Below are 25,000 nucleotides of genomic sequence, written 5' to 3'. Positions count from 1 at the left end.
ACGTTTAAGAAACTGCAAATATAAAGAGTTTCAAGCCTTGAATCAAGCCAAGCAGCTTGTGAATATGCGTTTCCTAGGATGGAAAAGGAATGTCCTGCCCTACTCTGCCTCTGATTGGCTAGTACTTATTGCCTTCGTTGTTTGGATTGGTTAGGTTTAGGTACCGAACTTCGACTTTTTAGGCACAAACCAAATTTCCTCCATAGTATTGAGTATCGAAAAATGCCTTGTCATTCAATACCAAAATATCAATACCTAAAGAATTAATCTCATCAGCAACAGTGAGCCAATCAGCATGCAGCATGCTTCCACCAAGATCTGATAATGCTGGTGATTGGCTGTCTACACGTCGCAGAGGCATGCAGGAAGAACACTATGTTACACACAGAGACGTGTGGTGTTGTATTTTGAGAGGATTGACTACAGTGTGTGTCACATAAGTCTAAAGGAACTGAAAAATAAAGAAAATGATACCGTAATGTTGTAATTTCTTTTTTGTTAATGGTAGATGCAGCGCTAAGGTTCACCATACTCTGTGAGTGCATTGCTTTCATGTTTACTGACAGGATGATGGGGTAAAGTGCTACTGTTTTTCTGTCTTGTCTTCTGAAAACCGATTTAGTGTTGTTGTGTTGAGAGTGTTGCTGGGGATGAACAGATTACATCTGCAAGTGCAGTCCTCCTCTTTTCCCTGGCCAACCTCAGCTGAGATTCTACACCTAACTTATCTGCCATCAGCCACTTCTGCTTGTCACACACCTATTGTAGCATGTGATGTGTGGCCGTGCAGTTCAGCCATCGCCCTCTGGCACTGTTGTGCTGCTGTGTACTCAAACTGAGCTTTAAATGTACAATTATAAAGATATCTTGTTCCATAAAACACATTGTAACCCTAACCCTATAACCCCAATATTTAGAAGGGGTAGATTTAAAAAATATGAAAGACAACCCCCAAAAGAGGTAAAAAGAAACGGTACTGTCTTTACCTTGCAGCGCATATCTCTGTTCTTTCTCACATGTGATGTTTTGAATATGTTAAGTTTTGAACAATACGGGAGAATTATTCAAAATAATAATAATAATTAAATACATTGAACCATAAGTTGATGCAGAAAAGGCACAAATTGTTGCATAAAAATTCACCAGAATGCAGAAAATGACGTGTTTGACGCTCAATGTTGAGACAAAACCTAGGCAAACTGTTTTTTCTGATAGAGTCCAGTCTCGTTTAGGTCCACTAGAAAAGCTCTTCTAGAAGTGGCTGTGGCCAACGTTCCTGCACCTAGAACACTTCACTCCCTGCTGCCTGTAACAAGTCTGATGCTCCTCAGCTGGAGGACTGCCATCCCACTATCAGTTTGGAGCCTGATACTCATAGTTGGTTTAGGGCTGTGGTGGAAAATAACTTGGTACATGTACTCAAGCACTGGCCCTAAAGGATCATTCTGGTTTATTACAAACTTGGTCTAATTTGAATAGCTTTGGCCATCATTTGTGGCTTATTATACTCAACAAGTTAATTGCAGAGCCCTGGTAACATGGTGACTTGACATTGCAAAAAAAAAAAGAAAAAAAGTCCAGCGGGGCAAGAAACGTGCAGTTATGTGATAAGACAAATTGTGAACAAACCCCCAGGGGAGACAAACTTAAAGAGAGCTGAACTGTCATACAATGGTTACCCAACGTCTTTTGAAAAACAACATCAGTTTACAGAACAACTCAACAATTTTGTTTGTTTTTTCTCCAAATTCTTAACTGCTCATGGTACTTGCCTTGGACTGTGTTGTAGCAATGTCCCCAAGTTCTCAGATCTCAACATAATGCTGCACACAGACCTTTTGACTTGTCATAGTAGGAAAAGCACAGGTCTCACTAATAATAATTAACACTGGCTCCGTTCTGACTTGTCAAGATCCCAGTAAGCCACAGTGTGACAGTAGACTGTCCTCCCCAGAAAAACGCTCCCATAGGTTGTTTATTCAACCAGCAATTAAGACGCAGCTTTACATTTCTAGTGACGGCGCCCTCTAGTGGCCGTCGTAGTTATGACAGGAGCAAAGCAGGAAGTAAGGTGACAAAGTATAAAGCTGCTTACACACCAACCAGACGGCCGACCGTCGGCAGAAAAGGCAGTCGGACTGATCAGTCTCCCTAAGTTGGTCAAAAAAGTTTCTCAGAACACACCGAAGAGACGAGACGTAATACATCTCCATAACAGCAGGCGGCGCTAATCTGTGTTGTCGCCCAAAAATGAAAACCGGCAGCTGATTGGACGAACTTGTCACGTGGGTCTGGTTTCTCCAGAAATTCAAAGACAGACTGTCATGGCGGCTCGTTCAGAATATGATCTCATATTGTATGACAATAGTTCACCAAAACGTGTTTCTGAAAACATTTGAAGAGAGAAATAGGCCGTGCTGTTGCTGAATCTGTCTTCATTTCAGATCAACAAAGGTCAGTTTAAAAGATTTTCATCGGATTTTGAGAGACTCTAGTCACGCTCATTCCGCTCCCCGTTTCCTGGTTAGCTCTCCACCAATCAGAGGGGTCATTTGAGTCTGAATGCCGGCAGTGCTCGCTCCGCCAATTATACATGTCAAATCAGCTAAAATTTAGGATGACGGCCCCTCGGACGGACGACAGCACGAACACACCGAACAGACTCGAGTCACTGACCTCCCAGACTGTCAGACGGCCAATTATCGGCTCTGTGTGTCCGGGCCTTAAGACTGCCAGGCCCCTCATTGGGAGGCAGGTCGGGATGTGGGATGGGTCAAACAAACATCTGACTTTCACCCAAGAGATCGGGGTTCAAGTACCGGTTGAAAATCAAAGTTAACAGCAACTTTACGAACACCACGTCCAGCGTGACTTGGTCCGTTCTGTATATTGTACAAGATTAATAGTGTAAGGCAATGTTTACAGCGTAAGCTACATATTTTTCTCCGTGAGCAGAGTCAGAGATCAGTTGATGCGACGGAGGTGCGAGGGAAAGCTAAAGGAAGAGGTAAAGGTTAAGAAAAACCAAAAGACAGAGCCGGTGGCAGTGGAAGAAAAACTAAAGAGACACTCTCCAAAGATGACGAGGAGAGAGTGGAAGCCCTTCAAAGACAAAGGAGAGAAGCAACGGAGGTTTGTGTTTTTTAATATATTTCTCTGAGCAGTATGAACAATGTCAAAGAAACCGAAATGAGCTCTTAGTATCTCCATCGTTTGGCAGCTGTTCTAGCTGTAGCTAGTCTGACGTGAGTTGTCTGCCAGGGAAATCACGACGTTATGCACAACCATGCTATAGTTAGCCAGGCAACTATAAAACTTTGAATTTACACAAATAGGCAGAATTACCTGTCGAGAAGAAAGCAGGCAACTCCTTATGAGCTCTTTCCAGCTTGGAAAATATTAACTTTGGTGTTGTTGCTTTGCCTGTCGCGTTGTCGTTTTAATTCTCTTTTTAACTTCCTTGATGACTCCGTTACAGGTCCTCGAGAATAGGTGTGATCCTCCATCTTCAACAGGCTTTCAAATCTGCCGGCAGTCGCGAGTAATCTCCCGGCTGGCATTCGTCACGCTGCCACTGAGTGTAAAAGCGCGAAAGGCGGAGGTATGTCCCTCTTTGGCTAATGTATTTTAAAGATGAAGGCGAAACAAGACATTTCATGAAAACAAAACTACATTTAATCCAGGACTTTGTTTGTACTGAGTACTTTTCAACATGCTATTGACATGTTCTTAAAACCCCTTACACAAGTCTGACCTGCTGATGTGTCAGTCATCGGCGTGCTGTTTAGCCAGTGTTCAAAACCACAGAACTTTATTTTGAAATCAAATGGAGATTCTAAAGTTTCCAAAGACGCCACATATGTCAGGCTGAACTTCGTGAATTTTGTGTATAAAATGACACGTAAGAAGTAAGAGAGTAAGAGTAAGGGAGTAAGAGTTGAAAAAGGGTTTAGAGAATATATTTATAATACTGTCAGACAGTGTGGAATGGGATTATAATAACCTTAAAATCACTTACATGAAAGAGAAGGTTAAAATCACACGTTGTTAAGAGGAGGACTTGGCTTGTTTCCAGCAGTAGAGCATAATGATCCAAAGTATCAAAAGTGGCAAGACAAAGAATGTACTCACTGCTTTTGTTTTGGTGACTCCGACATCCCAGTAGACACAATAATGGGGATACTGAGCAACTTACCCTCTCAAATCACACAAGGAAATTAAAGAATTGTGGGTCAGGGAAGTCCCAAGTTGGATTTAAGTTCCCACCTCCATCAGGCTGAGCTTTGTTCAGGAATGCTTGAGAGGGCACTTTGGTTAATGGACTAGTGGCCTGAGAAGGGGACTTTGAAAGCACCATGTCGTCATGCTGAATTGATATTCTATAATACTGTATCTGACACGAAAGAAAAGCTGATTTATTATTTTGTATTTGCCGCATGTGGCTCATTAAGCCGGAGTAATAGAGATAGAGCGTTGAGGGTGACAGTGCCTCGCTCATATCTTGCTCAACTGATGTTTTTGCGGAAAAGTGTGGTGAATAATATTTCCTGGGGGTGGGAGAGGCACAGGGGCACGTTGCATAACAGCGCTGGCTTCCATGTGTGAATCATGCTAAGTGCAGCATACTGAAGATGAGAAAAGAGCGTAGGACGGGTCTTGTGAAGCTGATAGCAACAAGCAGAGATCCTCTCCACCAAATCACTCAAGCTTTTCAGTATCTTTTCAGTATACTCTTATGATAGTATACTCTGTGTTTGTGTGGGTTTGGGTTGTCACTGTGTGTTTGTGTATATGTGTTGGAGGAGGGGTGTTTAGTGGGAGCTCCCCTTCTTGCTCATAGAAGCAGAAATACTGCAGCCTTTGCGGTCTGTGTGAAGGAACGCTGATTTACTGAGTCCCGTGTTTTTGTGCCTGTGTGTGTGTGTGTGTGTGTGTGTGTGTGTGTGTGTGTGTGTGTGTGTGTGTGTGTGTGTGTGTGTGTGTGTGTGTGTGTGTGTGTGTGTGTGTGTGTGTGTGTGTGTGTGTGTGTGTGTGTGTGTGTGTGTGTGTGCATTTGCTGCGGCCGTGGCAGGACAGGAGGACAGGACACATTAATCACACCAAACGGCGTCACTGGCCGGCAGGTGATTGTACCTCTGCCATCCATCCTCAGCAGGGAATCATGACTTACTAAGGGGCTCTGCAGCCTGCTCAGCTAGGCTCAGGCCTCCAGATTAAAGATGGGAGGATTAATGTGACAGGCATCAAATTCACACTTCCAGTATCGCCAGTAAGACTGTTGAACTGAGATCTCACTTTGCCTCTTTAACATGAAAGTTAGGCTTTATCTATTCAGGACGCCTTATTGAGATCAAGATGATAGAAGAGAGACCTGAGAACAAATTACACATAACATCACACACACAAACACACATTTTTTTAAAGTCCTGAGTTTTTTGTTTTGCAGTTCTTTCCAGTAGTAAGGTGCATAGTGGCCAAAAACCAGTCTTCCCCAGTTTAGTGTTAAAACCTAGGAGTGTCAAGATAAATCGAAAATAGATCGAAATTAGCTTTCAATTTCAACTATCGAAATCAAAAGCAGAAATGTGCGATTCCCCCAGTATGTCTTTCTCTCTCCACCCCGCCTAGCCCCACACTAGCTTACCACAGGTAGCATGCAGCTAAAGACACAGGGTAACGTTAGCTTACCTGCAGCCTGCAGCTTGACTTTTCTAGACACCATGGCTACTGCCGGAGTCGGAGATAAAACAACACAACTGGAAAATCCTCCTTCTTCCCTGAAGTCACCGGTGAGGCAACATTTTGCCTTCCCCGTGAGTTATGTAAAAAAACGATGAACGGTAAAGCACGTGGGCTCCGACGGGACTCCATGGTGCCTTCAGGTGCATCTTGTTAATTTATGGTGCATCCAATTGCTCATTGTTAATTTTGAGAAACTCAAACTCTTGTTTTTGGATTTTAAATGTAAGTCAAGTGGCTGTTGTAATCCCTATGGGATAATTAGGTACTCTATCTATTTATCTATATGATTGGCAGTTTAAAAAGTAATACTTTTATTAGGCCCACTCTGTAGCTATATCTACATACATTTTAAACTAACCACCAAAGTATGGTAGTTATTCATTTTGTATAGAGACTTCGTACAGCTCTGCTGCGCTTGAGCTTCAGAAATGCTCGGGAAAATGTAGCTTGTGTGGATTCTACCACACTACCTGATCAAAAATAAAGCTAAGCTACTGAAAAGCTTTTTCAAACAGCAATGCTACAGGCAAATGTAGTTAATCTAGTAGCGCCCCTACTTGTAGCACTGCTACGGCCCAACACTGGAAATCTCTTATGTTACATTTAAAAAAAACTGTTCTAACTTAGAAAATAGTGTGTTCATGTAGGTAAGATGCTATGTGAAAAAATGTTTTCTGGGCATTTAAAATAAAAGAGATCCAGAGGTATGAGCATAAATACGAACATTGCAATGTTTAGTTGGAAAATAAATAAGTATGAGTAAATAACAGAGGCCCTAATATGGATCTTTGTGGGACACCTTTATCAACCACCTGGAGACTTGATGTAAAGCCAGCAGCAACAACTCTACCAGAAAGATAGGCTTTGAACTAGTTGTAAGCAGAATCATCAAAACCGATGAAAAGCAGCTTTTTACTATCAAAAGCTTTGGCCAGATCTACAAACAGTGCAGCATAATGTTGCTTTTCATTAAGGGAGGTAACAATGTCATTAGCAACAGTAGTTGCAGCAGTTACAATGAGCAGGTCTAAAGCCTGACTGTTGTAGCTGAAGAAGCCTACATACCATTTCCTCCAGAATGACACCGTTGTGAGGTGACCAGACATTTTAGGATTTAAGACAGACTGCACAGCCTAACCCTAGATATAGGCTGATAGTTGTTTATGTTAAACTTAAAAAGATGCAATGAGATAATTTGCTTACATCATGTCTTCATTTTGACATTTTTACATGTTATATATACATGTTTGTGTGCTTATGTGCATAAGTGTGTGTTTATCTCTGCCCTCATGCTGTGTGTGCGTGTGTTAGGGGTGGGAATCTCTTGGCACCTCACGATTCGATTCCGATTCAGAGGCCAACGATTTGATTCTAAACCGATTATCGATGCATCTCGCTGCAAATCTTTTTTTTTTATGTACATTTCCATGCATTTATTTTTTTAGAATATACATATAAATCTGAGTTTGCTACTCAGTTTGCTAATCACTTCCTAGACAAAGCTTAGATTTTGACATATACAGTATTTGTCACACACAAGTTTTAATGAAATGTTTTACTGAGGTTTTTGTTTTGTAGTCATTCCATGCTGAAGCCTTAAACATGCTTGTGGAAGTCCCCTTCTCTCCCAGTAATCCTCCAGGTCAGAGGCTCAGTCGTGTTTAAAGGTGGAGAATTGGCTTCTTAGAACATGAAACATGAGGTGGTCACATGTCATGTGATAAAGTAGATGAACAGCCTAGATGTGTTTTGCCTAATTATTTTATGTATGTCTTATTAGATCATGTGTATATATACAAAATGTAATGTTTTTTTCCTTTTGGCCATTTTTGTGTGTTTTTTTTCTGCACTCTTGCCTAAACTGTAAGTTGTTGTCCATTATCCCGTCCTCTTTCAGTCACTCTGTTTTCCGATTTGTACTTGTCTGGAGATTATCTGATTGTCTGATTATTAACTTATCAGAATTGATAATCAAATCGTTCTAGAATCGCGATGCATCTAAGAATCGATTATTTTTCCCACCCCTAGTGTGCGTACGTGTGTGTATATGTCTGTGTGAGTCTTGTGTCACCCAAACATACAGTAGCCCCCAGGGGGGTGTGTGTGGGTGTGTGTGTGTGTGTGTGTGTGTGTGTGTGTGTGTGTGTGTGTGTGTGTGTGTGTGTGTGTGTGTGTGTGTGTGTGTGTGTGTGTGTGTGTGTGTGTGTGTGTGTGTGTGTGTGTGTGTGTGTGTGTGTGTGTGTGTGTGTGTGTGTTCAGGCGGAGGACCAAAGGGGCTACAGCAGATTAGCTCAAGGACAGAGTGCAGGATGTGTGTGAATGAAGGACGGGGGCTGGCCTAAATGTTCTTGGCAAGCCCTGTGTGGGAGTCTGCAGTATGAGACTGTGCTATGTCTGGATAATTTATCTAGAATCAGACCAATGTTGAGTACAGTGCTGTGACACAATATATGGACAGAAGTGCAGCAGACAGTTTCTGATTGTGGGAAATAGTTTGACAGACCAGATACGAAGTTTAAGATTTGAGTTTCCTGTCTTTGTGGTTTTCCATCAACTTCCTGCTATCTGCATGATATATAGGAATAAAAAGGAACTAGCAAGCTTCATTAGTCATTTAAAATTTCATAAACACAAGCAAACAATTTACAGGTTCAAAGCTACACTGGGGATGATCTATATACATATTGCCCATGTTATGAGCCTAAATCACAATGTGGAACTGCAAAATCCTGTACTCAGTAACTGAGCCGCTGCAGAGTCTCCTTATGTGATCAAATGAAATCTGGGATGTGTTCTGTTCACTTCAAAATGCTCCCTCTTTTTTCCTTTCTGCATTTTCCTCTGTGAACTGGAAACTGATCTGCAGTAGTCCTATAACTTATTGTAAGAAATCAATGGAGCTGCTTAAGGTGTCTTTCTACCAACCTCTGATCCAAGGACACACAAAAGTATCCTAAGAGGAAGTTATTTTTTTTGTCAGACCACAAAACCTGCTCTGCTCAGCTAACATTCTTTATAGCTGATCATTGATCAGCAACAACAGGAAACCTTATATTACACCTAACCCATTTAAATAAAGAGTACATTGCCCAAACTTGTTGCTGTATTATTGGCTATTGTATGCTTTTCAAATTCAGATACAAGTAACGAAACAATAACATCTGTTTTGGTACTTAAACGTTTGTTATTGGCTGTTTTAATTATCGATCAGTCTGCTTATTATTATTATTATTATTATTATTATTATTATTATGGATTGATTTTTTTCAATGAGATGATTGATCAGGTTCGGTCTATAAAATGATCATCACAACTTCCAAGAGCCGATGATGATGTCACCAAATCTCTTGTTTTGTCCGACCAACAATCCCAAAACTGAAGATATTCCATTTTAAGCCAAAGAAAAATAGAAATTCTAACATTTAAGAAGCTGGAACAAGTATGTGACATTTTGACTTGAAAAATAACTTAAACAATTAATCGATTATCAGAATTGATGCCGGCTAATTAAAAATAAAATTCTGCCTAGTGACAAATCCGTGAATAGAGTCCTTTTTGCAGTTCTAGTCTGGGATTGTTCTTGTTGCCGGGCTGGCTGTTTGAGGCTAGTCAGAGCCTTTATGTAGGCCGGATTAAGAATGAGGCTGTCGTTTTCCACAAAGTGTCAATGAGATAAACAAAGCTGTACAGGTTGTTTAAAGTCAATTTACTGAAATAACAGCTCTTTAATCCTTTAAGGCAGGGGTCTTCAACGTTTTTTAAGCCAAGGACCCTTTAACTGGAAGAGATACTGACCAGGGACCCCCTACTACATATTGTTGTTGCATATAAAACTGGACCTACAATAACATGTAGGGTGGCCTAAAGCCTTTATTCCTTTCCTTAGTGCATAGAATACTATGCTATTAAAATAATAATTGTTGGCATTATTTTATAAATCATGTTTTAATGTTAAACATACATTTGGCACAGTGAATCATTTGGGATGAACTCTATCTGTGGGTGGCTATCTTAGTGACTACCTTGACTATAGGCCAGTCAGCCTATCATTATATTTGCTAATAATATGTTGGATTCATGTTAAGACATTTAAAATGTTCTTAAAAAACTTTCAAAAGAAGAATTTGGTGGCACCCTCTGCAGTAACTCTGAGGACCCCCTAGGGGTCCCGGTCCACCTGTTGATTTCAAAACCGACCATAATGGCGGCTCGTTTGGAATACAATCTTTCATGTTAATGAAAATAGTTCACCGAAACGTGTTTCTGAAAACATTTTAAGAGAGAAATAGGCCATGCAGTTGCTGAATCTGTCTTCATTTCAGATCGACAAAGGTCAGTTTGAAAGATTTTTGTCAGCTTTTTAGAGGCATCGAGCCGAGCCGGCCGCTCCTAATTTGCATAAAGGTGGCTGGATTTAACTTGCATGCAAATGAGGAGCGGGCAACTTGAAGCCCTGCTTCTCCAAAGTCCCCACGACGCTACCAAAATGCATTGCACGGCCGCTCCCATAGAAATGAATGGGAAGCGTGGAAATGACGCTGACAATGGACATACACCATGAGGGGGCTTTCACACCTACCTTGTTTGAACTTGAACTTTCGGCCTTTTCAGTTTGATCCAAAACAAAATTACAGGTGTGAAACCTCCCCCGGACCATGGTATGGACCAAACAGCCAAATTTGGTCTGACCAAAAGAGGTAGTCTCAGGCCGGGTCAAAGTGAATCATGGTCCGGTTCGTTTCTAGTGTGAAAGCATTCTTTTTTTTTTTTTTAGCTTTTTATAGCTCAGTGCTTAGTGTGTACGTGATAAGAGAGACGGTGAATGCGTTCAGAGCAGACAGCTGTCGGCTATCAGAGCAGCAAATAAATGACCAGTTTACTTGTTAAGTGGTAGTGAATGTCCTGTGTGGGTTTTGTTTGTCTCAGAATAAATGCTGCAGCTCCTCAAAACCCAAGTAAAGTTCCCGTGTCTTGCTTCTCAACAATGCAACAAAACAAAAAGAGCTGCGGTAGCACGGGGAGAGCAGCAGTCAGCTGAATATGTAAGTAAGTATCATCAGGAGACGTGGCTCACTGATGTGATGACCGCAGGATGTAGTTATGCCAGGTATAGTTCTTTATTGCGCTTGCATAACTGCAGTGTATAACCAACTTGTACCAGACCTTGGTTCTGACTTTCAGTTTTATTTTTATTTTATTTATTTAGATTATTTTTTGGGCATTTTAGGCCTTTATTTTTCGACAGCACAGCTTAGACTTAAAAGGGGAGAGAGAGAGGGGGAATGACATGCAGCAAAGGGCCGGCTAGTCGGAGTTGAACCCGCAGCCGTTGCGCCGAGGACTAAGCCTCTTTATCTGGGCGCACTCAACCAGGTGAACCACCCAAGCAGCCCGGACTTTCAGGTTTGAAAAGGCTCTTAGTCTTATCTCTCACCGCCATTAGGTCTATAAGGTTGCCTAGTACATTTTGAATGTAAAAGATGATCACAATGCTAATTATCTCCTTCCTTTATTCACAGATGCATTGGGTTTGTGAGTTCACTTGATGTCGACACCCTCAGGGGTTGGGAGGGTCTGCAAACTCAAAACTTCCAACTAGCACCTACATCTGCGACCACTCTCATGTTCCTGCAGAGCACCGAATAGTTCATTCTAAAAACACTATTGCAGAGCTTATTGCCAACATGGAGTGCGTAGCAGTGGACAACCTAATAGACTTTGACCTGCCCTCAGAGGCCACAGTTCTAAGCAAAGATGGAGGCCAACACCAAGGCCATTCAGACATTTTCTCACCAGAGCAGGTCCCTTCCATGGGAGTCCACCAGCAGCCCTTAGTGCCAGAGCCCATAGCGCCAAATAAGCCCAGCACTCACCACCACCACCAACACCACCAAGAGGAAGGAGACAATGACAGCGATGCTACAGAGTCGGCAGACAGCGAGAACGACATGGACCCGCCCTCTCGTACGTGGGAGCTGAGGAGGTCGTCATCTTCGTCTGCTCTCAGTGGAGAAGACGCTGACTCTGAGACGGTGGAGAGGAGGCACTTCATGAAGGCTTATGTGGAGAAGGTGTTTCACGGAAAGTAAGGAAGAACGTTTTTTCTTAAAAATATATGCACTGTATGTGTACTTCAAAGAAACATTATATCAGTTAAATCCCTTCAGCATATTTGGTTCTGCTGCATCGAGTTAGATACTTAAAGAAATACATAAAAAAAAACTTAATTCTAAGTCGGACACAGGGGTTGATGCATAGAGTGTATAAGTAAAGCCAACACATGTGGATCACCCCCTAGGGGTTGGCTGCAGTATAGGTCATTAATCCCCCCTCCATGTAAGCTGATGGGACAAACTAAAAAAGTACACATCAAGTACATTTTTCCCAAAGATGATTTTTATCATTTTAGGTAGTTCTTATCTCGCTGTGTTCATTTTTCTGATACGTTTGAATCTTACTAGTTATTTGATGCTATAAAAACGGGGTGAAACGTCATGATTGACAGCTGTGATTGACTGGCGATTAGTCGGGCAGGTGTATGGCTCCACTGCCCAATCTTTACTGCTCAGACTCTGGCTCCAAAATTACAAGATGGCAGCACCAGTATGTGCGATATTTTGGCTTCACTTTTATACACAGGAGGAAGTAAAGACACGTCGTCCATCTTTATATACAGTCTATGGTCTGACAGTGTTCAAGTACTCTTTTAAGGCTGTGGTAGATTTTTTTGGCGTCATTGGGCAAAAATTCCATAATAATCTTTCAAAAACTAGACTTCTGCATCTTCCCTTGGTTCTGTTTTTAAGCTTTAGATAATCTAGCCCGTGACGTGAGACTGATTGAGCCAATTACAGGTCATTTGAGAGAGAGAGAGAGAGACAGACAGACAGAGAGAGACACTATTGGCTGTTCTGCACATGCATATGCCCGTGCGACAGAGAAGGGAGAGGGAGAGCTGCAGGAAGAGGTCACACTTTGCTTCAAATCCTGGCGTTTTGTTTTGCTTTCAGATTCAGATTTATACTGAAATGTGCAGGTCATTGAAATGTAGATCAGAAATGTGCCCGGCATTGGTGAATGTACAGTACAATAAAGAGACCCGTTGTGTGGCTGGATGGCAGCCACCATATTATGGGTGCTGGGGAAGGGCTGAAGGCTGAAGGTGCCCCCCAGCTACATCAGCTCATCTCAGAGAGTGCTAGATGGACCTGAGGGTCTCAGCTATGTGACTCTCAGACAACGTGTTGAACCCTCTGGCATCAATAACCTTAATGGTAGCTCCTTAGCACAGAACAGTGCACAACTGTGTATTTCTTACACTTTCCCATTATTCGGTAACTAACAGCAGGCCTTCTTGAAACTTTTCTGTCCTCACCCTCCTCATCTTCTTCCAGTTTCGGTTGTTTAATTTTGTTATGCCTCTGCGACGGCGACAGACGTAGCCAGAGGCATGATGTTTTTAGGTTGTCCGCCCCGTCCTCCGGTCCGTCCTTCTGTCTGTCCCATTCTTGTGAATATCATATCTCAGAAAACCCTGGAGGAAATTGCTTCAAATTTGGCACAATGGTCACAAGCGTTTTTTGGCCACAACTCAAGAATTTCTACGCTAAATTGTGACAACATGTTACACAAATATCTAATAGGATGAAACAATGAAGTGATAACATTTAAAATCCAAAAGGTCAAAGGTCAACTTTACTGTGACATCATAATGTTCTGCAAAAGTGTGTTTTCTAACTGTACTATTCTATAACTCAGGAACAGAAGGGTAGATTGTGGTCGGATACTGATTCCATGACACTAATCTTGGATGACCACCATGAAACTGTGATTTATAGATCTTCTGTGCTGCTTGGTTGAAGATGTGTGTAAAGGATCCACATTTGGCCAAAAAAAATACACTTAATAAACACTTAATTTATTAAATTCCTTCAAAGTCGTCACTACATACAGTATATTATGTAAGTCTGGACAGACATGGACGTAAACTGCAACTACTGCACCAGTTAGCGGAGGCATACAAATGCAAGGCGGCAATTCTAGTTTGTTGATGGAGTGATTTGTTTTGTCACCACTTCCTGACTGTGTGTTGCCAGCAATTTCTCCTGCTTTAGGCTGTCTATTCACTTGTATTCAGATCAACACTGCTCCATGTTTGTCACCCGAAATAACTTGAAAACCTTCACCCGGTCAGAGATTCCTATGACTCACCAGCAGAAGCCCATGGGGGACAGCAGTCCAACCGACGCATGAATATTTGACAAGAAATCAAATGTGAGCAGGGTGAAATGTTTAAAGGGCGCTTCTAAATATCAGGGTACCTTTGTATTTCATTTCACAGATATTTATTGAACTTTTTCTGGCATTTTTGCTGCAGGCCCGATCATTTGTGACCGTGCTGAGTACTGTATCTCTGTCGGGTAATTTGCCATCTGGTGGCCTACAGATAATCCATCTTGTCCGAAATAATTAACTTCTTGCTATGAGAATTCCAAGTCTGCAGTCTCCTTGTGATGACCTACGCTTTTTTTACCTTCTTTGGGACAGTCTAGTCATCCTTTATGACAGGACCTTGTTAGTAGATTCCTAATCATCTCTAGCCCTTCCTATGTTGTTGTTTTTGTGATGCTGTTCACCACTGTGTGACTTTGTAGTTCAGTAGTACAAAGCTTGCCTGACTACTACTGAAAAACGTACATTTCCACTTGTATAGCACCTTTTTAAAAACAATAGTTTACAAAGTGCTGTGACAGTGGAAACAAAAGCACATACAAATCAATAGATAAATATACACATCAAATCAATACACATACCCATAAATGCACAACATAGTAATGGTGAAAAAGGATATGTGTCAGTGGGGCCAGAAAAAAACCCATTGTTACCCTCCCCAGCTTTGTACATTTGCTTTTCCTTTGCTTTGCATAGCAGCAATAGATGTTGGGGGAGGATGTGTGGAATGACTCATCCATCCTTTACAATTTATTTACAAAGTGGCATTACACTGTAACTTCTAGCTCACCAGTTTGGTTCTTCAGTTCATTACTCTGTGGAGAAAATGTTCAATGTGTGTCTTTAAAGGAATAGTTTGACATTATTGAAAGTGTGCTTCTTATTGAGAGTGAAATGAGGAGATTGATGCTTCTGTCATGTCTGTAATGTATTCTAAACATAAAGCTACCACCAGCCGCCGGTTAGCTTACCACAAATACTAGAAAAAATCATCTACCTCTCGGCAAAACTCTTCAAAAAATGTTGAACTACTACTTTTTAAAGTCTCCTAGATTAACAGCTTGGTGCTTGAGTTCATCTTGGTGAAATGGAAACAATGCTGAGTTGCATACATCTTGAAATTGGTAACAATACAGCATATTAATATTATATAATAAATTAAATACAGCTAAATTTTGTGTGTTTTTCTTCATTATTGTTCAGAAGTCAAGTCTTGTACGTAGATCTGTCTTATCATTTTTGACCATTTTCTATCAATCCAAACTTTAGAAACAGCTTAATGATGCATGTTGGAATTGTTTCTGTTGATTAGTTCTGTTTAGCTGTCAGATACAGAGACATTTTCTGTGTCAGACTCTCAATGGAACACAGTAATTTCTCTGAATAGTAAAATCAGTCTGATACATCATTAAGTTAATAAAAACCAGCTGTGAAGCTTTGTGTCTATGCATTAGTGCTGTAATGAGTTATTGGACCATGTTTTCACAGGGAGGACTTTGACCAGGAAGAGAAGGCTCGTTTTGGAGAGCTGTGCAGTGGAGAGACTGGCAAAGGCAGGGAGTGGTTTGCCAAATACGTCAGCGCACAGGTGAATATGGGTAAATGATGAAATGGTAACGAGTCAGATGTCATACAAGACCTTTTTAAGGAAAAAAATAACTGCAATATTCCAAATGCATTGGCCAAGGAATTACAGGTTCTTGTTGGACCCCTACATACATAAATTTAGTCACACATTTGAGTGAAAAAATGCCTACATGAATGCAGGAAATCAAACCCAAATATTTAAAAAAACAAGTAGTGGTGGAGCCCTCAATAATTTTTTGGAATCTATGAAGCTTTTTTGTGTAACTTAAGTGATAGTTGTTGAGGTCTTTACACTAAGATTTCCTGAACAAGTTTCTAACTCTGTGTCGTACTGTTTTCACAGCGCTGCCACTCTAAATGTGTGAGTGAAGCCACCTTCTACAGACTGGTGCAGTCTTTTGCAGTTGTACTGTTTGAGTGAGTCTATACTGTATGTAGTATGTCTGTTGACACCAACATACTGTAATTGTCTAATCCTGTTTGACTGTGAAGGATAAGGCCAGTGATCATTTATAAAGTTGTTAATGTCAGCTTTGTCCATGAAAATACAGGCAGCAGGACGGTGTATGTGGGATTAACTACAGTGTGTGTGTGGGTTCCATGGTAATGAAGGAACATGTCACCCAGTGCAACATTGTGGCTCTTTATGCCTTTTTAATAGTTTTTGGACAACAATTGAGCTCTGTGGCACAGAGGAAGATAATGCATTAGGCTTTGGAAACACCGACAACACTTATTAGTAGGATAAACTCATTGTGGGTTGTGTCTTTTCATAGGATTTGCTGACAATAAGAAAACATATATCACCTACTTGTCCTTTTAGTGAAAAAGTTCCAGTAAATTACATGAATTCTAACTTTGAGGACATGACAGGATCATCTCTAAAGAAATGCTGTGTTCACAGATGTTATCAGATGGATGACTACAGCCCAGCCAAAAACCTCATGACTATGTGCTTCACATACTACTACAGTGGTAAGGTCTCATTCAATCTCTCTGTCGTCTTTAAGCTCTGTATCTGTATCTGTTTGTCACGCTGCAGCTGGCTGGCTAGTTAGCTAGCTTGCTAATTCCAACCAACCTGCTTTCATGCTACACTGGTTACAGAAAATGAGCCGAACAAAGTTGTCACTTATCTGGCAATAGCAATTTGCTTTCCTACGCTGTGACAAGAGTGTGTGAATGAAACATTAAGTCGTCAAATTTAACTAATGTAGTGGCCGGCCAGACGGTTGGCTAGTTAGCTAGCTAGCTTGCTAGGGGGCTCAGTTCCCAACACGGTGAAGAGAAAGAGAGGGAGAGAAATTAAGTTTTACGGTATAGGACATTATTTTATTTGTTTGTTTTGTAATGTGTAGTTATGTAGAAATGCTACAAAAAAGACATACTTAGGTTAAAATAAATATCCCTATACAAGTTATTATGTATGTTTGCCCTCTTAGGGACATAATGTCCAACAATAGATATTTGAATAGTTAAAAGTGTTTTTTTAAAAGTTCGAACATCATTTTAGGCCAGTTTTGACAGCCCTATTGTGTATTGAAATGATCAGATGAAATGAAGATAAAAAAAACGAGAAGAGCCTTCTGTGTGTGCCCTCTTAATGTTTGCTTGCTTTCCTCACTTCTGTTTTTCTTCTCATATACTGATTCCTTCTTACATCCATAATTAAAAGTGATTCCTCTGACTGACAGCTCAGACTTTCATTCAACATGTCGAATCGGCCGAAAAAAAGACAACAAGGTTCGACTAGCAGTGGGATACACCGTGGCGGGACACACCGCAAAAACTAGGCCTCTCATTGTCGGCCCAACGCTGACCGATGGCTTATGGTCTCCCTGGTGTGTCAGGGCCCTTAGAGGGACTTTTCTTTTCAAACTATCAGAGTTGCTGCTGTTTTAACATAAACACAGCAAGGATGAGCCTTCCATTAGACACATTTAAAGGCAATGTTGTAATGTAACCGAGTACAAATACTTTGTTACTGTATTTAAGTAGAATTTTCACGTATCTGTACTTTACTTCATTATTTATATTTCTGGTAACTTTTACTTTTACTCCACTACATATCCTAAATAAAATTTATATTTTAATTCCACTACATTTCCCCTAAGCGTCTTCGTTACTCGTTACTTGCAAGAAATGTTTTCGTACGTTGGAGTAAAAGACTCTTTCTTACAAAAATAAAATTCTGGTTCTGTTTTTTTTTTTTTTTTATTGTTTATCAGACTTGAAGAAGGTGTGGAAACCCTGAATATTATGCTTCACTATGAGGAAGCCACAATAAAGTTCATAATCAAAGTTGTTTTTTTTATTTTTACTAAGTACATTTAATATCATAAATTACTTTTGATACTTAAGTACAGTAAATATCAGATACTTTAAGACTTTTACTGAAGTAATATTCTAAAAGGAGACTTTAACTTCTACCAAAGTCATTTTCTGGTAAGATACTTGTACTTTTACTCAGTATTGCTTTCAAGTACTTTATACAAGACTGTTTAAAGGGCAGCCAGAGCTCGTCATTGCGGGAAAAAAAAGAGTTACACAGCAAAAGAAAAACAGATACATATCTGTCATCAGAGGTGATTCAGAGTGTCACCACCACAGGTTGGCCCTGTGGTTTCTTCTGCAGCAACACCACAAACACATGTGCAATGGCTTTGTGCAGTTGCATGACGGTAGTGTTTGTGCAAGCAGGAAGCTTTGAGTGATTAGTCGCACAGTACATTGCTTCAACATCCGTCTGCTATCATTTTTTTTTTTTTCCAACACAGAGTAAACCTGCACTATAGGCAATTTTGCACAGTGGCAAATGGCTATAAAAGGTCTGCTTGCAAACCACAAACTACAAATAAAACATACCTGATCCAAAGGAAGAGTAATGTGTGCATGTTTACAGTTATTTGTCTTGCACGGCTAGAAGTCTAATTGATTCATCCAAAGCTGATGGACTAATTGTTTTCATTTCTAGCTCACTGAGGCAAATTTTTTCTAAATGCCACATGGTGTCTCAGAATATGAACACCTGTGATTACCTTCCCTCAGAGGCTAAAACAACATGTAGCTTTTGGTAAGTGTTGTAAGGTGATGTCTGTCAACTGTACAATTTGTACCAGAGATGTGGACTTGAGACATGTGACTTTAAATCATCAAATCAAGTCACAGGTTATGTCAAGTCTAGTCCTTAGTTAAGGCAGGTCACTAAGGTAGCCACCCACAGATGCAGTTCATCCTAAGGATTCACTGGGCCACATGTATGTTTAACATTAACACATGATTTATAAAATCATGCCAACAAACATTATTTGAATAGCTTAGTATTCTATTCAAACAAAGGTGTGTGTGTATATATAAAGGCTTTAGGCCGCCCACACATTATTGTAGGCCCGGTTTTATATGCGACTTAATTTTATACAACATATGTAGTAGGGGGTCCCTGATCCGTCTCTCTCAGTTAAGGGGTCCTTGGCCTAAAAACCGTTGAAGACCCCTGGTGTACGCTGTTTGTCAGGCTGACATCTGTGATGCCTTAGACCAAGGACACCACAGGGACATCGAATTAAAAAGACAGCTTGATGTTTAAACACATTTGCCTTGTGGGGCTTTAAAACATGTAGTAAAAAAAAAAGGTTTCAATGATGCCATGACTTTGACCTCTCTGCTCTTGTCTTGCTCAGGGAAGTCCCAGCCATCTCCCTCGGAGCTGCTGGATCGTGGCGGTCCTCCAGCTGGTCTGGACTCGTACATCAACAAGGCCAACTCCTGGTTGTCTGTGAAGAAGGATGCCGCTGAGCGCCTCCTCAAAACCACATCTAAAACTGACGTCAAGGGCTTCTTTGGAGGCCTAGAGAGCAAACTAAGGGGCTCAATGGCTCCCAAGACTGAGTGAGCAGATACATCTCCTTTGAATTTTTTTTAGTAACACTGTCGTATATAGTTTATATTCTTTTCTCTTTTTCCTACCACATTCTCATTTCTAGGGATGAGGAAAGCCCAGTTGAGACAAAGCCCAAATCACCAGGTATGATGTACCAAAACTTACAGCAAAAACAGCTTTTTTTGTCACCTGCTAAACTTCTCTGTTATGTTTCCAAATGTGAGTTAGAAATAAATTGAGTTGAACAAGTGCCTGTCATGTGTTCTCTTCCATCCCAGTGTCTGAGGCTCCAGAGGAAAAGAAAGGAGAGAAGGTGTACCTGTACACCCACCTGAAGCAGCAACCCATCTGGTAAGTTGAGGAAACTCTGGCCACGTAGAACAGGTACAGGAGCTCTGAGCTTCACCGTGTACTGTCCTGAATCACAAGCCCATTATGTTGTGCAACATATTATTATTATTATTATTATTATTATTATTATTATTATTATGCTGGAAATGAGAGTGATGGGAGAAGCTGAATACTTCACTATGTTAACCAGCGAGTTGCTACTGTAACTTTGCATTTTGTTTGGTCAGGTAACGCCACTGTAAAAATACAGCCATGAATCAGAGAAATAATGTTTTCGCCGATTCATCACTAGAAGTGTAACTGTAGCAAGCATCTCAATATCACTAACATTATCCACATTCATATTTATACAAAACAAATGATATATCCAGCTACAAAAAAAGCCTGGAAGTCAGGAGTAAGAATGGAAGTGCAAAGAGGCGTTGTTACGGAGATGATCCACCGTCTCGTCTCATTGGTGTGAACTGGCAGCTTTCACAACGCTGGAGACCGGCTCGTTGCAAGAAGTTGCAAGTTTCAATTCATCTCATCACGAATCTTTGGTCTGAACTGGGCTTTATGCTGCAGGAGTGGTTTGAGAAGTTTCTATGGACACCTTGATACTTTTTGACATGTTTGTTTTGCCATAACTCTGTGTCATTATTGGAATCCAGTGTACCGGTAATTGCTATTCAGTGTACTACTTTAACTAGAGCAGTCGTTTTTAGCGACCCCTTAAAACTAATTAGTGCCTACTCGATCCCTCATCAAAGTGTAGACTTTAGTAATTTTTTTTCCTTCTTTTTTGAGTTTTTAGGGCACTTAAATATAGGGGGCTAAAAATGTCAAGTATTTCTCAAGATAAAATGTAAGAATTTAAGAGAAATCTGTGCAACAGAAATATATTTCTCTTTCTTACCACTTTAAGTCATGTTGTGGCCCCTCAGATTTATCTAAGGACATCCTGACCCTCATGTTGGGAACCACTGAAGTAGAGTGTGATTTGATTAGATGTTATAGAAATGACTGGCCACATTAAGCACGCATCAAAGCATTATAGTATGAATCATATTGCAGCTTAGTCTGCCATCTGCCTTCATGTTTTGCCTGGAGAAATTGGATGTGGCCGGGTTAACCAGATGTGTGTTACTATAATATGTTATTCCTTCTCTCTGCCAGGCATACTCTAAGATTTTGGAACGCTGCGTTTTTTGATGCCGTCCATTGTGAGAGGACAAAAAGATCACCAACCACGAGGTGAGTCTGGATGGGAATCGAAACGGATAGATAAATATCAAATATGTATTAATACACATTTATTACAATGTTGTATGGATTGTGGGGTAAAAAAGTATCTTTTAAAACACAAGTGTCTTGTTGTTCTGTGTTTTTGTTCCAGTGTCACTGTATCTGTCGGATCAAATTTGATATAGAGAGATCCTGTAGTGATGGCTTTAGCAAAGAGACAAATGCTTCAGGCTAAACCACTACTGCTGATAATCTCCTGATGCCCCACACCTTCTCTTCTCTTCTCTTCTCTTCTCTTCTCTTCTCTTCTCTTCTCTTCTCTTCTCTTCTCTTCCTGTGTACTAGCTGTTGTTCTCCCTCCTTCTGCATGTTGACTTTAACCCTTTGTCTCCTTGTGCCTTGCTGCCGAGCAGGGGAACGCAGGATGAAGAGAAAGACGAGAGGTCTGTCCTTCTATTTGTCCACTGCCCTAAAGAAGAAAAAAAACCTAGTCTAACTAAGGGAAAAATTACATTTGAATCCAGGCAGAGAGGTGCAGAAGGGCACAGGCTATGCAATTGTATCACAAATCTTGTCAGTGTTTCCCCCAGAAAAGTTGTTCAGCCCGGTGGCAAGTGTCTTTTTTTGATGAGAGCCCCGTTCGGACCAGTCACAGACTGATTAATGTAGAGCCCAATAGTTTCTGAAATAACAGAATCATGGAGGGAATCGCGAAATTCAGGATTTAAAAAAAGCTATTGGCCATAGGGCCCTACATTAAGTCAGTGCTGATAGCTAAAAATATGACTACGTCTAAGTTTCCAATCGAGCCGCCCCACTGTAACTGTAGTTTAAAATGCATCTTAAAAATACATGAATAACTCCCAGTGGCCTAGGCCTGGTGGGGGGAAACTTAAGCCTGGTTGGCTGCCAGGCTTGCAATACACTGGGGGAAACCCTGCCTGTAGAAACAGCATCTGGTACCATCTGGAGGCCCATTGTAGCGGTTGTTTTGAAATATTGGCTAAATGTGAAGGGGAGGGAGAGCTAGCTAAAACGAGTTATGGTGTGGTTCTGTCTGGTGATAAGAAATGCATTGGTTGTTTCCTGCTGCTCTGGTTTAAACAGCTGGCTAACACTGGCACATTTACACTAATGTTGATTTATGTGTGTTGTCATATATATATATATATATATATATATATATATATAAAGAATATTTTGTGTATTTAGCTCTTCCCTTTTTGGTCATAGTCTGAACATGAAGAGCTCAGAATGTACACACCTAGCCAAAACCAGTAGCTTTGACTTTGAGGGCTAACTAGCCAGCAGGCTTAGAAGACATGGTGATGGTTTGTGGTGTGTATGAAGTCAAGAGTCTACGTTGTAAATGAGCAAGGAAATTAAATTGAAACATTTATTGGGCATCAAGGATACACACAATGTGTTTAGTTGAGAAACGGCGAATTTAAACGTAACTGTTTTCTTATGTAAATGTAAATTCAAGCGTTTACATAATGGAAACTGTAAATGTTAAAGCAGGACACAAAGGTATTGCGAGTCGGAATACAATAAATGTGATAACAAAATGAAATTCAAACACAATATCAAAATAAAAAATAAAAAAGTAAAATTCAACCATTGATTAATCATTTAAAGGGGCTGTACTCAATATTCAGAAGATTAATATAGCAGCAAACACATACAGTATTTGCGATAGTGGAGGAATAGTGTCCTGAGCAGAGATCGGTGTTGGTTCTTTGTTTTGATAGCCGGTCCGGCCGCACCTGCATGTTCGTGCGTGTGGCCGTGAAAAAAAGTAGGTATTTCACATATTGGGGAACAGTCAGTGAGAGAGCTGTGGAGGCAATCCCAGCCCACTGTTTTTTAGTAGATGGATGGATGGATGGATGGATGGATGGATGGATGGATAGATATGTTTTATTGTCATTCGAGTGCACATATGAACGGAATTTTGTTCCACTGGCTCATAAATACTGCCCTAACTACAAATAAATACTACTGTACAGAATAACTATATAATAAACACAAATGCCATGGAGTTCTAGTGTTAAAAAAAAAAGTTCAGAATTCTACATCTAGAATGAATGTAATAGATGACAGAAGCAGCTTGGTGTTTAGCCCTGTGGTGAAGGTCTGGGAGTCGCCTGGGGTCTGATTTGCAGTTTGTGCGGTGCGCTCCAGTGAACAGTGATAGGACAGTCTCCCCAGACTGGATGACAGGAGTCTAGTGTGAAACTGTGTTGTGTAAGAATAACAGATATAATCTGCTTAATCACAGCAGGGCCAATGATGTCCACATCACTAGAATTATAAATGGGAAGTGGTTTGCTTGTAATTAGAATTGGATTACTGTGTGATCACTGTATTTGAATAATAGTTGTTTTTTCAAAAGTGTACCCTATTTTGCTGTTTAGCTTTATATGTAGGGCTGGGTATTGTTAAAAAAAAAAAGTATACCATATACCAGTTCCTAAACGATACTTTTTTTTAAACCAATTTTTTAAAACAAAAAGAAATTACAACATTACACATTATGGCACAAATCTTTTTATTTATCTTTCAGCTCCTTCTACGTGAGCCGTCTCTGTGTAATGTAGAGTTTCTCCTGCGTGTCTCTACGACTGTAACATTAGACAGCCAATCACAGACATGAGTAGATCTTGGTAGAAGCATGCTGCGTGTTTATTGGCTCACTGGTGCTGATGAGATTTACTCCTTAGGTATTGAAATTGCGTATTGAATGACATTTTTCGATACTTAAGCGTCAATTCGGTCGGTGCCTAAAAAGAATTCGGTACCCAGCCCTGTTTATATGAGGTATTCACTGGTTTCTGTTATGATATGTCTGTGCTTTTTTCATCCTTCTTTATTTGGCTTCTTCTGGCATGTCGTTGTGGTTGTCTAATGCCGCATTTCCACTGCATGGCACGGCACGGCACGGCACGGCTCTACTCAACTTTTCTATTAATAAGTGATGTGATTCACCTAGGTATTCTATGATGCTGCTATCAAAAATATTTGTGTGCCTATCTTTGATGAGTAAAAGCATCACATCCACTGTTAATATCTTGAATGTGTTAAGAGACCTTGTATAATGTCTGGGATGGTATTTCTATTTAGAGCAATCTGAAGTCTTCTCTGCCTCTCTCTCTCCCCCCATCTGCATGTTCCCTTTGCTGACTCTTTTTTTTTTTTTTTTTTTTTTTTACTAGCTTTGCTTCTATGTTTCCACTGTGGATGGATTGCAGGGATATGCTGCACATGCCATTTGAACATGTGTTCTTATTTATTCCTGCCAATACCTTACCAAATATACTATAGTTATTACTGTCATGAATATGTGTTTCTTTTAAACTGTTTTGTCTGCAGTAGCATTGTGTTAATGTTCAGGACGAAGAAAACTTCTTCAGTCACGTCTGACCTGTCCTTAGTAATATGTGGCAAAAATGAAAATAGTAAAGTAGGAAACAGTAAAGCAACATCCTCTCTTTACCCAGTTTATTTTGACAAGCCTCATGGCCTTAGTAGTGTTGGTCAATTCATGCATGGAAAAAATGTTCAGGTTTTTACGGTTAGGCTATACACAGTGCAAATCTAAGATAAGATAAGATATACTTTATTGTCCCCAAAGGGAAATTAGTTTTGGACTCTGTCCATTCCGCAGCTTTACAAAGACAACCCAAAATACATTATTGTGAACGAATCCTTTGTTGTTTTATTCTTTTGCTGGTGGCTGGTTAATGTGGTTCTTTTTGTTTTATGTGTAATGGAATCTCAGTTTTTGCATCCCATTACAAAATGAGCAGTTACAGGGATGGATGTCATGGATTTAATTTTTAATGTGAATAATAATAGAGCGGTTTTTAATCTTAAAAGCTCACAGACTTCTGAAAAGTTGAAGATTCCATTATCCACCAGTTTAAAAATGAATGTCTGTGGTATCGCTGTGAAGAGTCAGCATGACACCCACCCCTGGCC

The 25,000-nt window shown here is 40.4% G+C and overlaps 1 protein-coding gene across 4 annotated transcripts in view; it reads left to right on the top strand.

The window, feature by feature from the left end:
- Positions 1–25,000, top strand: part of kiaa0513 (KIAA0513 ortholog) — a 36,234-nt gene that overhangs the window by 2,065 nt on the left and 9,169 nt on the right. For 3 of the 4 annotated variants that reach the window (XR_004897835.1, XR_004102606.2, XM_031285467.2), the window contains exons 2-10: positions 11,262–11,827; positions 15,463–15,562; positions 15,905–15,978; positions 16,466–16,536; positions 19,242–19,449; positions 19,545–19,585; positions 19,720–19,792; positions 20,951–21,028; positions 21,433–21,462. Coding sequence is in view for 1 of the 4 variants with exons in the window: in XM_031285467.2 (XP_031141327.1) it covers positions 11,427–11,827; positions 15,463–15,562; positions 15,905–15,978; positions 16,466–16,536; positions 19,242–19,449; positions 19,545–19,585; positions 19,720–19,792; positions 20,951–21,028; positions 21,433–21,462 (1,076 nt within the window). In the remaining 3 variants the exon portion in view is untranslated. The remainder of the gene's footprint in view (positions 1–11,261; positions 11,828–15,462; positions 15,563–15,904; positions 15,979–16,465; positions 16,537–19,241; positions 19,450–19,544; positions 19,586–19,719; positions 19,793–20,950; positions 21,029–21,432; positions 21,463–25,000) is intronic. The other variant, XR_004897834.1, reaches the window with a different exon arrangement.

The sequence above is a fragment of the Sander lucioperca genome, chromosome 7, assembly GCF_008315115.2.
Source record: "Sander lucioperca isolate FBNREF2018 chromosome 7, SLUC_FBN_1.2, whole genome shotgun sequence".
Taxonomy (NCBI): Eukaryota; Metazoa; Chordata; class Actinopteri; order Perciformes; family Percidae; genus Sander; species Sander lucioperca.
Note: the sequence above shows the minus strand (reverse complement) of the source record. Positions and strands in the feature narration are given on the sequence as shown.